Source organism: Barbus barbus, assembly GCF_936440315.1.
Source record: "Barbus barbus genome assembly, chromosome: 25".
Classification (NCBI taxonomy): Eukaryota; Metazoa; Chordata; class Actinopteri; order Cypriniformes; family Cyprinidae; genus Barbus; species Barbus barbus.
This window is the reverse complement of record NC_136753.1, coordinates 5,132,668-5,146,354: the sequence shown is the minus strand read 5'-3', so window position 1 is coordinate 5,146,354 and position 13,687 is coordinate 5,132,668. Positions and strand designations below refer to the sequence as shown.

Sequence of the window (13,687 nt, the reverse complement as noted above, 5' to 3'; positions counted from 1 at the left end):
TAGTAATTTTGTTGTTTTTTTGTCATTTATTATTATTATTTAAATATGTATATGAAGTTTAAATAATTTTTGGGTTAGTTTTAGTATATCAAGCCACACTAAATGAAAATTAGGAATGTTGTTTTTCATTGTATTTCAGTGAATGTTTTCAAGTAGCAACATTTTATGGTTTTAGTTTTATTTAACTAATGACGCTGATTTGTACTCACTATATTCTTGATGGTGTGTGTGTGTGTGTGTATAATAAAATCCTTGCATTAGCAAATTATTTACACGTTTTGAGGGCCCGTCCTTTTGAGAAATCCTCCACCGGTAGTACAGTTAGTATGTTACTTTGATTACACAGAAGGAAAGCGAAGAGCAAGAAATCCCGCAGTGTGATTGGTGGACACTCGGGTATATAAAGCACGTCATTTCCTCATCCCGCCCTCTTTTTGCCGTGAGGTGCAGAACTCCATACGGCGTTGTCTCGTGGTGAGCACGAATTCTATCGTTTTGTCGACTTTTAAACGTCTGTCTGAGTCTAACTACTTTAACAAAGGCCATAATTACCACTATTCATCAAAAATCATGTTAAATTTGAAGTGTGCGTCAGATTTCTTCAAAATGCGAAGGCCTGAATCGCAGCGTGTAATCTCGCGCAAGGAAGCGCGTGTTCGTCTTCAGTCAGTGTAGCGCGTTTGGTGGACGATCGAAAGAATAACTAACTTGAGTATTTTGATTGACGTCAAATGTCTACATATCTTTAATGTCTCTTTTAGATGATTGTAGAAGTAAGTTAGACGTTAGCGGTGATGTTCGTTCTGTGAGGATCACGCACACTGTTAAAGCCTCGCACTGCTGTCGGTGTTTAGGCGTCGGAAGTGTGCTAAAGTGATACAGCCGGGTTTTCGCTAACACCAGTAGGGCTGATGCGCCCTATGACTGGGGTTTGATAGCGACCTGAGCTACATTCATCCAACTTAGATATACTTATTCCACTTGTCGGTTTCTTTTTAGGCTAAGCCATCAATAAACTCCTGTTTCTCCTTCCAGCTCTCCCACTGAACTCGTTACGCAGGGAAAGTGGTCACGATGTCCGGAGGTCTGGATGTCCTTCAGATGAAGGAGGAGGATGTGCTGAAGTTCCTGGCAGCAGGAACCCATCTGGGAGGAACCAACCTGGACTTCCAGATGGAGCAGTACGTCTACAAGAGAAAGAGTGACGGTATGAAGTGCAGATTAGGGTGATTTGGCTGCGAGATGCCTTTCTGGTGCTTCATCAATCTGTAATTTACACGGGTTTGTGATGGAATTGCTTGAGTTAATTAAAAGCTAAATTGACATTACAAAATGTAAAATAGGGTTGCAATTGAAGGAAAATTAAAAACGCAATATGGCTTGGTATGATTTATTAAATCAAAAAAAAAAAAGCCTCTGGCGATGTTAATGTATGGAAGTATTTACTTTAAGGGATTGTTCACCCAAAAATAAATTGTCATTACTCGCCCTCATGTCGCTCCAAACCTTTAAGACCTTTGTTCCTATGAGAATACTTCTGTGCGCGCAAAAAGTTTATAACCAGAGGAATGTGTATGCATACACTGAAGAGAAGAAATTTGTTGAATAAACTCATTAGTTTTCTTTGCGTGCACCGTATTCTCAGCTTCATAATGGTTGAACCAGTCACATGGACTATTTTAATGATGTCCTTACTACCTTTCTGGGCCTTGAACATGTCAGTTGTGTTGCTGTCTATGCAGGGTTAGAAAGCTCTTGGGTTTCATCAAAATATCTTAATTTGTGTTGCAAAGATGAACTAAGGTCCTACGGGTTTGGAACGACATGGTGAGTAATTAATGGCAGAAATGTCATTTTTGGGTGAACTCTTCTGTTTAAAATCTCAGGGGTGCTTCAAGAGAAATATTGTCAAAGGGGCTTCGAAGACAAAGTTTAGGAACCCCCACTATAGTTGCTGACTCTTACATTTCTGCAGGCGTGTACATCATCAATCTAAAGAAGACTTGGGAGAAACTGCTGTTGGCTGCTCGTGCCATTGTTGCCATCGAGAATCCAGCTGATGTTTGCGTTATCTCCTCCAGAAACACTGGCCAGGTAATTAACACACTCCATGTCTAGTCAGTGCCAGCAGCATTTGTCTTTATATTCTCAATTAAAAATCCAAAGCGCTGTTTAACCAGGCACACTATTAAAACCTGGCACTGCTATCGGTGTTTGGGTGTCGGAAGTGTGCTAGAGTGACTTGGCCGGGATTTCGCTAACACCATGAGGGTTTTGCCCCATGACTGGGGTTTGATAGTAACCTGAGCCACAATGCTTTTATCTTTCACTTACACTGGATGCGTTCTTTGTGAGCTCGACTGTTGATTTTACTGATGTTAAATATCACTGTTCTTTCCTGTCAGAGAGCTGTGCTCAAGTTTGCCTCTGGCACTGGCGCGACCACCTTCGCTGGTCGTTTCACTCCTGGAACCTTCACCAATCAGATTCAGGCTGCCTTCAGGGAGCCCCGCCTCCTGATCGTGACTGATCCTCGTGCTGACCATCAGCCACTGACCGAAGCCTCTTACGTCAACATCCCAACCATTGCCCTTTGCAACACCGACTCCCCACTTAGATACGTCGACATTGCCATTCCATGCAACAACAAGGTACGAAAGAAACTAAACTCTTCGTGCAAGTGGTGTTTGTTCTGTCTGGTTATAAGCTTTTAAATGGTGTGTTTTAGGGTCCCCACTCTGTGGGTTTGATGTGGTGGATGTTGGCCAGAGAAGTGCTGAGGATGAGGGGCACCATTTCCAGGGAGCACCCATGGGAGGTCATGCCGGATCTGTACTTCTACAGAGATCCTGAGGAGGTGTGATGCAAAATATTCTTATACTGATTGTTTTTCTCATCCATGTATTCAGAAGAATTTCATGAATTTATAAATCCTGTAAAAGTATGCATCTACCCATTTACATCGACAAGATTAAGGTGTCATGTTAGATTTATAGACTTGTGCATTTATTGAAGTGTGGAGAACCTCCAAATTGTAGCACTAACATGTTTTTGGTCTGACCAGTTTTTAGTGTCGTGACGATTTGTTCAGGGCAAACTTGTTTTGTAAGATGGACCCAGAAAGCTTTTTTTTGTTGAATGCTTAGTTTAACTTCTCTGATTTGCCTCTAGATTGAGAAGGAAGAGCAGGCTGCTGCTGAGAAGGCTGTTGGTAAGGAGGAGTTCCAGGGTGAATGGACCGCTCCTGCGCCTGACTTCAACCAGCCTGAGGTTGCTGACTGGTCTGAAGGTGTTCAGGTTCCATCTGTGCCCATCCAGCAGTTCCCAGCTGGCGTTGAGGGTAAGCTGCTTCTAGTAGACTTGTTTCCTCAGATGTTACAGTTGGTAAATGCTAAATACAAAGTTTTGGAAACTAAATTTGGATAATTTCAACAATGTGAAAATTGTGAACTAATCGACTCTTCTGAACTTTAGCTCCTGCCAAAGCTGCACCAGCTGAGGTGTTTGCAGGTAAGGTTTTCCTGTCTAGTACCATAAAATGCACAATACAAAATAATGTGTGTAACATTTGGTGTAATTTATTTCTTCAACAGAGGACTGGAGTGCTCAGCCTGCCACTGAGGATTGGTCTGCTGCTCCCACCGCTCAAGCTGGAGAGTGGGGCGGCACCACTGCAGACTGGTCTTAAGAGAAGTGTTAACCATGCCTGTGAAATCAATAAATTTGGTTGTTTAAAACCTCGTTTCTGATATGGCTTCTTTTTTTAGCTTATTTCTGGTAAGCAATTATGGCTAGAGTGTCCAGCAATGTAGTGTGTGGAATGACAAAAAAATGCAGATGGGCAGGTTCTATGTGAAATGGCTTAATGAAGGGATCGTGTACTGTCAGATGAACGGTGTTCAATAAACCCTAACTGGGTATTATATTTTAAGCTTTTGTAGACATTTGAGTGACTGATTGCATTGGGTAGCAGCCATTAAGTGTTCAACCATTGAGTTCAAAATTGAATTTGCAGTGTTTAGGGTCACAGTTTTTGACTAGAGAGCCGTCTTATTGAAATCAAAATGGTTTTCAGTGTTTCTGCAGGTCTTGAAGTCTTAATTCACCCTTTTGCAAACGAAGGCCTTAAAGTTAAATTCATAGTCGTGGCATGATGTATGGCATACATCAGTATTTTTGCTATACAATTCAAATATCTGAACATCAAAACCTTATGCATTATTGCAAACTAAATTAAATAGTTTTTTCTGAGCCTTTAAGTGGATATTTCTTGTTTTAATGATATTTGCACTGGAAAACAAGACAAAAATACAGCAGAAGGTGAAGTGAAAGGTATTTTCATATTAAAGTGGTTGGGAACCGAGGTATGTTGGAAGTTGTATTTTTAAACTATGAAGTGTTGCTAACATTGTCTGCTCCCTAGACATTTGCATTTAGAGAACATGTTTTTTTTTCATATTGTATTTGCTTGGTCTTACACCAAACCTGCAGAAAGCCTGGTTTTAGGATGTAAAACCTCTGGTTCAGATTTTAGGATTAGTTGAGCTCTTTTGCCTTGTGCATGGACATTATTACTGACATGAATCAAATAATTGTCGTGTTGTTGGTTTTTAAGGTAACGAAAAAGTTCCACCCCAGATGGGACTCGAACCCACAATCCCTGGCTTAGGAGGCCAGTGCCTTATCCATTAGGCCACTGGGGCTTCTGTGGGTCCCATTTGAAAGATTTATCTTATTTATATATCATAAACAACAATAAAATAAAAATAAAAAAACACCATGTATTTCCGGTGGACAAACTTTTAGATATTTCCTTCGATATCTCTGTTATATTTTAAAAACACAAGGCAGAGCGATGAGCATGAATCGCATCACATGGCCTTTGATCTGTTGAAGAATGGGTTGCTTAGCAACATTGTGATGCCGCGCCGCCAAACATGGCAGTCGAGATTAGCTAGACTAGAGAACATAATACACAACACGACGAGCACATTTATTCATGCTATGCGCTATTATATATAATTCAAGAGGTAGGATCGTTTGTTTTCGTTCAAAAGCAAACGCAGATCTTTTAAACATCTTGTACGCACACCTAAACTTAGACGCTTAGCAAGTATGCTAGCTAGCTAGTTCACTTCATCTACAGAAATACTGTTCCTGGATTAACGGGCATCTAAATCGATGCTGTTTGTAAATCTAGCGATTCCTTTTATAGGCTTTATGGTGATCAGAGTGCTAGGAACATGACTGGCTAAATCTAGCTTAGTTTCAGGATCTGTAAAGCGTCATCACCATGGTGAGTATCAACAACATATAATATAGTTATTAAATTCACATAATAAAAGGTTCTGAGTATGCAAGCATAAAGATGGTTTTTATGTAGGCATAATTCAATATATAAATTCAAAATGTGCTCACTTTTTATTTACTTACAGGTTTACTGCTAAACTGAATTCATCAAATGACTTCCTTTGTAATTATATCTAGCTAACTGTTTAAAATGGTTAAACCAATATTAGTGATCTTCACCTTTTGTTTTCTATAAAAACATTCAGCAACAGATACTCTGCATTAATGTTGCCTAGTTAGGTAACTTTGGTATGATAGTATAGTAGTTGAATGTTCCTCTGAGAAATGAAGACATTAGTAAACATAGTTTTAGAAGGTTTATAGGAAAATCTCAGATGCATTAAATTGATCAAAAGTGAAGACATTTATTGTATTACAAAATATTTCTATTTCAGATAAGTGCTGTTCTTATTATCAGCATTGATAATAGTCAAATCAGCATATTAGAATGATTTATTAAGGATCATGTGACATTATGCTGAAATTTCAGCTTTGCATCACATGAATAAGTGACATTATATTACATAACAATAGTTAGTTAATACTATTTCACTATTTTTATTTAATTTCTGATCTAATAAATGAAGCATACTGAGACCTCTTTTAAATTAAAAAGTCTTACTGACCCTAAACGTTTGATTGGTAGTGTAAATAATATATGCAAATGAATTACTTGCAGAACTTTGTGCACTAAGCTGCATTGCATAGATAATATCCAATTAATTAAAATGTGTGGAATATGTGCATATACTCAGGATCAAATAAAAAGATTGTGTTGCTGTAAATGAGTGGATAAATAGGTATGTACAATATGCATGAAAGATTACAAACTGGAATGAATACGTGTACACATGATTAGAATAAAAGAATAGAATTTATCTGAACTTTTGCACATCTTGATAGCAGCATCTTGTTTCTGTTCTGAAGATCCTGTCTCGGATGAAACCAGCAGTGGGTGGTGAAGCCTCCACCAGCTCTAATGAGAAGAAAAGGAAAAATAAAAGCAAAACGATTCCAAGACTTGACGATTATGTAAACCAAAGAGACTATTTGGGAGCCCTGACTCTATTAGAGGTACAAAAACAAGCACATTAGACCTCAGATTACAACTCTATGATATTTACATCAACTCTGTAATGTCAGTTTCAGCGTAATGGCGGGGTGTCAGTGGAGCATGCAGACCTTTGGATTGGCTTCTGTGCCTTTCATTTGGGAGACCACAAGAGAGCAATGGAGGTTAGTGAAAGATTCTGCAGACACACCAGGATGTTGGATGCAGTCAGTCATGCTTGACTAGGGAATGAAACACCTTTAAAGAGCGAGGCTGTGTGACATTATGTCTGGTTGTCATTTGAAATTAGTTGTATCTAACATGACATATTCCTACTTGTTGCATATACTCAGGAGTACAAAGCCCTCACGTTGAGGCCGGAGTGTCCGGTGGATGTTTGGGTATATCTGGGCTGTTCGCTCTTTTTCCTGGGGCTTTATAAAGAGGCCGAGGAGGCGACATTAAAAGGTTTGTCTTCACATACTGTACACTAAATTTTGGGGTCTGTAAGAAGACCCTTATGCTCACCAAACTCTAATATTAATGACATGTGGCAGATGGAATGGGATAAATGTCATGAAAATAAGCTATACGAAACAAATCCTAGTGTAAGATTTTTATTTTTATTTTTTACTCATTTTAAGTCTAGGTATGACCGAGTTGTTTTTACAAGGTGTCTTTTAGGTCATACAAGATTTACACATGGATATTTATTAAAAGGTGAAGAACCACCATCATGCCTTACTTGCCAAACTAAAATGACTGTGAAGCATATTTAATTGGATTGTACTGTTTTTAATGTAAATAGACCGAGGTTTTATTCAGAGGTGTGTTTAACTGATTTATTTGAAAATGTATCATCTGAATGTATTTTATCATTTTTGTCTAGTGTACATCTGAAATGTCTTTTATATATTTGTTCTTATATTGTATATTATACACTTATATTGTTTTTTAATACAGTAAAATCAGTCATATTATAATCATTTCAAATAGTTTTTTTTTATTTGAATATATTTTAAATTTAATTTATTCCTGTGATGGTAAAGCTGAATTTTCAGTATCATTACTGCAGTCTTTAGTGTCACATGAACCTTCAGAAATCATTCTAATATGTTGATTTTGGTGCTTAAGTAACATTATCAATGTTGAAAACAGTGCTACATAATATTTTTATAGAAACCGTAATTAACTGTAACGTAACCATTTTATCAGGATTCTTTTATAAAAATAACAGTATTTTTTAGAAATATATATATACTATATTTTTGTAGCACATCATCAAAAGTGATAATATGCTTTATTTTTCAGGGCCAAAAACTCAGCTTCAGAATCGCCTGCTCTTTCATTTAGCTCATAAGGTTAGTTTTTTAATAATATTTCATCCCCTAGTTGATATTATCATTGTAATGCATCAGATGATAATGATATGCTTTGTTCTTCTCTGTGAAGTTCAGTGATGAAAAGAAGCTGATGGGTTTCCATCAGAACCTGGAGGATGTGACTGAAGATCAGCTGAGTTTGGCTTCCATTCATTATATGCGCTCTCATTACCAAGAGGCCATTGATATCTACAAACGCATCTTACTGCAGAACAGGTGCTACATCATGATAAATATGAACCAGAACCTCTGAGAAGCCTTACAATGCATTTGTACAATAATATAAAAATATATGGAATGTCAACACATTGTTCGTGCAGCACAGCATCAGTATTGACAAATGATTTGTCTCTCTCCAATTCTGCAGAGACTTTCTGGCCCTGAATGTGTATGTGGCTCTGTGTTACTATAAGCTGGATTACTATGACGTGTCTCAGGAGGTGTTGGCCGTGTATCTGCAGAGTATTCCTGACTCTACTATCGCCCTCAACCTTAAAGCCTGCAACCACTTCAGACTCTACAATGGCAAAGCTGCTGAGGTCAGTTACACTACTATATTTTCCCGTATGCACAAGATGAAAGTTGGTGATTATAATCCTAAAGACAACTTTAATTGTATACAACTGTTTAAAAGTTTGCGATAGGTATTTTTATTTTTTATAATTGACTTTTATGCCCACCAGGGCTGCATTTATTTGATCAAAAATACAGTAAAAACAGTAATAGTGTAAATATTACCTTTTAAAATGTAATTTTTTTCTTACGATGCAAATAATTTCCAATAGTTACTACACCAGTCTTCAGTGTCACACGATCCTTCAGAAATCATTCCAATAGGCTGATTTGCTGTTAAAGAAACTTCCTCTTATTATCAATGCTGAAAACAACTGTGCCGCTTAATATTTTTATAGCATTAGGAGTCTTTGATCAGTAGAACATTGAAAAAGCCAGCATTTGTTGATATATGTATTTTTTGTGTAACAATGCGAATGTCTTTACTGTCACTTTTGATCAATTTATTGGGTCCTTGCTAAATTAAAATATTAATTCGTTTATAATGTGTTGTGAAAATAATGTGCTAGTTTCAGGTCATTTATTAAGAAATAAAATGTGTTGAAGTAAAATGCATGTGTGTTGACAGTGAAAGGTGTTTTAAGTTCTTTAATTAACATTTTTCTCCCTCTTGACCCTTTAGACGGAGTTGAAGAACCTGATGGATATCTCTTCCAGCTCGTTTCAGTTTGCTAAAGAGCTCATTCAGCACAATGTGGTTGTGTTTCGTGGGGGTGAGGGGGCCTTGCAGGTTTTACCTCCTCTGATTGATGTCATATCAGAGGCCAGACTCAACCTGGTCATCTACTATCTCAGACAAGGTATGTCGATCAGGTGTATCCTCTTGTCTTTAGCAGATACAGTGAGACTGGCTTATCAGGTTTGTTATTAACTTTGCCATCTCACATTTAGATGACATTCAGGAGGCCTACAAACTCATCAAAGACCTTGAGCCCACCACACCCCAGGTATTTAGTCCACCCTAATGCTTATTTCTCCTTTTTTATTCTTTTTAGTTTTTATTCAGTGAATGGATTAGAGTTTATAAGTGATTAATGTGATCATCTTGGTAGTACCAGCATGAATGGACTGTAGTATACAATTATATACTAATCAAATCATATTTTCCACCATATATAACCATTGTCCATCTTCATTTTTCTGCCTCACATGAAAATTCATGTATAAAATACATTTTGGGTCCAGTGATAAGATTTTATCCTCTGGTGTCATTCACAGGAATATATTCTGAAAGGGGTGGTGAATGCTGCTTTGGGACAAGATATCGGATCGGTTCGTGAGATTTATTCATGTCAGATATTTTCCTCAGTAAGCCTTTGTGCATGTATTCCAAAATTTTTCCCAAAACTATGTTCTCTTATCTTGTTATATGTTTGTGTACTTTTTTTACAGAGGGACCATTTAAAAATTGCCCAGCAGTTTTTCCAGTTGGTTGGAGGCTCAGCCAGTGAATGCGGTAACATCATTGTTTAGGCTAACAATAACAATATTAGCGCTGGTTCAGCAACCGGGGCCCAGTGCTGTATGGAATGGAGCCAGTGACAGAGTTTGTTTTCTTGGCACACACTATACCTCATCCTAGACTGAAAATACCTCTCAATTATAGGTCCTTTCTATTTTACTGTTAAATAAAATTTGCACCTAACATGGCAAAAAAAAAAAAATATTTTATAAATATTTTTTTATTAAAATGGTGTTTGCCCCTAATGTAGGAATGCAAAATCATTATTTTGAATCCAAAATAGGCCATTTGTGTGATTCATGTAGGTCCGATGAGTGCTTGAAGCGTGGCACTGTGTTCATTTACACGCAAGCAGTTGATGTTTTCAGTGTCTCAGAGCGGCTCGGTTTGCAGTAACTGCTGCTCCGCACAAACTTCATCTTCCCAAATTTGTTATGAGAATCTGTTCACAACAAAAGAGAAGCTTTGAGGTCTATCCTTTTATTTTAGTTTTCTGCAAAAATAAAAGCTCTGTGGTTTAACGCTTGACAGGAGCGAAGTTAGGACAAACATGAATATCAGTACTGAAGTTTTCCTGTTGTTCTGTCAAATAAAATTACATTGAAAATGAAATTATATTGTTCCTATTTTTGCCTAGTTGCCTAAAAAAATTATAAATACGGAAATAATCTCTGTGGAACAATTCAGTTGACACTAATCACCAAATAGCTATAGTCAAATAGCTCAATTTTCTCAAGTTCTTTTTTTTTGTAATAGGCACTTGTCAAGTGTTCATTTTGTACCTGGTGAATTTATTTATTTATTTAGCTACATAGCACATAAATAAAATGTAAGTTTTGTACATTTGTTTCACTGAGAATGCATTTCCCTTTGCCCTGGACATGTAAAACACATTTAATGATCTATTTTCTGTTGTCCTTTTTCTTGTAAGACACAATACCCGGCAGGCAGTGTATGGCTTCTTGTTTCTTCCTGCTGAAGCAGTTTGAGGATGTGCTTATATATCTCAACTCAGTCAAGGTAATACATATATCAGAGCGTTTGGACTGGAAGCAGAAGCATTCAAAACATCAGCATCAAATATCTATCTTGCTTCCCTGCAGAGTTACTTCTACAACGAGGACATATTCAACTTTAACTACGCTCAGGCCAAGGCTGCCCTGGGAAACTACAAGGAGGCTGAAGAGGTGCAGAACAACCGTGGTTCAATAAATAGGATTTAGGAACCATCTGCAAGTATGACTAAATCTGAATTTAATGTGAACAGGTGTTCCTGCTCATCCAGAATGAGAAGATCAAGAATGATTACGTTTACCTGAGCTGGTTGGCACGCTGCTGTAGGTTCTCCTATATGTCTTTGAAAGTTTTGAACCATGGCCAACAGATCTCCTGTTCTGGGCTAGTGAAATTCAGTTTTGACTTTAATGAAGATGAAAGACTGGAATGGTCTTTGGAAGCGTCTTTTACACGTCAACTCTTTTTGATTAGTCATTTCTGTATACGCATGAGACCTCTCGCTGTCTGATGTCATCCTCCCTCTTCTGTTCTAGACATTATGAATCAGAAGGCTCGACAGGCCTGGGAGCTCTATCTGAGACTGGAAACCTCATCTGACCCTTTCAGCCTCCTGCAGCTCATCGCAAATGACTGCTACAAGGTGCAGATTCTGATTTTCATATATCAGCTGGGTACTAATTGCTATTTAATAAAGGCTGTAAAGGCAGTGTGTTAAAACAGTAGAGTGCTAGTCATAGTGAGATAACGTTTACCATTGATATTTGTTCAGCCCATAGAAGTTTGTGGCTGTTGTTTCTACAGCCCAGTTTCTGCATGTTCTGTCCCCCACAAGGTTTTCTTCTGAAGGTTTCATTAGATTATTTATATTTATTCCGTGACCTCTTTTCAGATGGGGCAGTTCTATTATGCAGCTAAAGCATTTGATGCTCTAGAGAGACTGGATCAAAACCCTGAGTACTGGGAGGGGAAGCGTGGAGCATGTGTCGGGATCTTCCAGCTCATACTGGCAGGCCGAGAGTCCAGGTATGAATGGCTTCTTTAGTATGATATAGTAAGAATATGGAAGGAGAAAAACACCTCTGTTTATTAAGGCTCAAGCTGAGCAAAAATATGCAATTTGGTGCAGTTGCTGATATTTATATGCCAAAAAGATGGCATTCTGATAGCTTTTGATTGCGGGGCAAAACATACAAAACTATGCAATACAATCATGACTGAGATATGAACAAATAAACATCCTCAAAAGCCTGATGTATCATATTTGTACTCATATTTTAACACAGTTTTTATAAAACTTATCAAGATTTTAGGTTGGACAGTTTTAGAATTATACCTTTTTTACTCAGATGACAAAGGCTTGTAGTTGACTGTGTACAACAGGTTTATCAGCAAAGTTTTGATCATTTTGATAATTTATGTATCAAATATGATGTAGTTGGCTTTAAAGGGAGAAAATACACAGCCGTAGCTCACCCAAGTTTTGAAAAAATTCTGTTAAATGATCTTTAACTCTCAAGAGAATGAGTTTTTTGACCTCTGTTCATGTTTTCTGTTTCTATTTTTAATTTTTTTATTTGCTTTGTTTTCAGAGAGACGCTGAAGGAGGTTTTGCCAATGTTGAGGAGCACTGGAAACCCACAAGTCGAGTACATCATCCGCATCATGAAGAAATGGGCCAAAGACAACAGAGTGGCTCTCTGATCGCATTTACAAATGTGCTAACACACTGCAGGAGTCAATCTTGGACATTTATGTTGTTTTTTTTGTATGGTATCCTTATGCTTGTTTGTCTGTCAGCAAAATTTGTGATGAGTACAACAGTTCAGATACATCTTAGAAAGAAAACAAAATCTCATGCTCTTATAAAGATACAATAAGTACAGCCATGTTTATTACATTGTATCTTTTTTAATATTTGCTGTCATCAGAAAGAGAAAACTATATTTACAATGTATCCATGTCAGTGAATGTTTTCTGTGAGATGGACAATGCGACAAATAAAGTTATATCTTTTCATACTTGAGACAACATAAGCCTTTATTGTTTTGTCTTGAGAACAGTAAATGTCTTCATTTAACAGGTTTTAAAAAATATAAAATATTTAGTTATATACAGTGCCATGAAGATGAATCTGTGTTATATAGTTATCTAGTTCAGGCATGATATTTGAACACCTTGGGAACCAGTAATATCAATGACTAAGGCAATTAAATGGATTCAGAGCAGGTTGTGACAACCTAACAGAAAAATGTATATGTTATGTAATATGTTAAAAAATTATATTGAATTATTATTGGTAACACTTTACAATAAGGATCCATTTGTTAACATGAACTAACAATGAGGTAACACTTTAATTTAAAGTATCTTTATTACTTATATTACATATACTTACTATTATAATAACAATTAATTATGCATAATTACATGTAATTAACCCTCAGCCAAACCCTAATCCTAACCATATAGTACATGCAGTTATTTAATATTACTCAGTACCTTAAATGTATAATTACACTGTAACAAGCACACCTTAAAATAAAGTGTAATCAAAAATGAAAATCGTTTTATTAATCTTACATTGTTCATTTTTTAAATCAAAAGTTGACATTATTTAATGGACCTGAGCTAAAATGAAACAAATAGAAGTATTTTCATTAATTTTAACAAAGATTAATAAATACTATAACAAATGTATTGTTTATTGTTAGTTATATTAGTTAATGCATTAACTAACGTTAAGTAATGGAACCTTATTGTAAAGTATTACCATTAAATTACATTACATTTCCAAACAACAGAACCTCTTAACATATAATACGCGCCTTTAGGAAACACCTTAAAACACATTTT

The 13,687-nt window shown here is 36.8% G+C and overlaps 2 protein-coding genes across 2 annotated transcripts; both read left to right on the top strand.

Annotated features, from left to right (window-relative positions):
* The first annotated feature begins 210 nt into the window (after positions 1-210).
* Positions 211-3,737, top strand: LOC306844839 (small ribosomal subunit protein uS2-like). Its single transcript, XM_079377239.1, has 8 exons — positions 211-474; positions 1,036-1,207; positions 1,976-2,094; positions 2,406-2,651; positions 2,729-2,857; positions 3,172-3,340; positions 3,475-3,510; positions 3,594-3,737. Exons 2-8 carry the CDS (start codon positions 1,075-1,077, stop codon positions 3,686-3,688), a joined length of 927 nt encoding a protein of 308 aa, XP_079233365.1. The 5' UTR covers positions 211-474; positions 1,036-1,074; the 3' UTR covers positions 3,689-3,737.
* A 1,155-nt stretch (positions 3,738-4,892) lies between these two features.
* Positions 4,893-12,860, top strand: LOC306844642 (intraflagellar transport protein 56-like). The gene is made up of 18 exons (XM_079376921.1): positions 4,893-5,030; positions 5,216-5,296; positions 6,277-6,423; positions 6,493-6,585; positions 6,754-6,868; positions 7,712-7,761; positions 7,853-7,998; positions 8,150-8,321; positions 8,978-9,155; positions 9,247-9,302; positions 9,574-9,627; positions 9,748-9,811; positions 10,749-10,837; positions 10,921-11,004; positions 11,085-11,154; positions 11,368-11,474; positions 11,724-11,857; positions 12,424-12,860. Exons 2-18 carry the CDS (start codon positions 5,294-5,296, stop codon positions 12,533-12,535), a joined length of 1,674 nt encoding a protein of 557 aa, XP_079233047.1. The 5' UTR covers positions 4,893-5,030; positions 5,216-5,293; the 3' UTR covers positions 12,536-12,860.
* Positions 12,861-13,687: the final 827 nt, after the last annotated feature.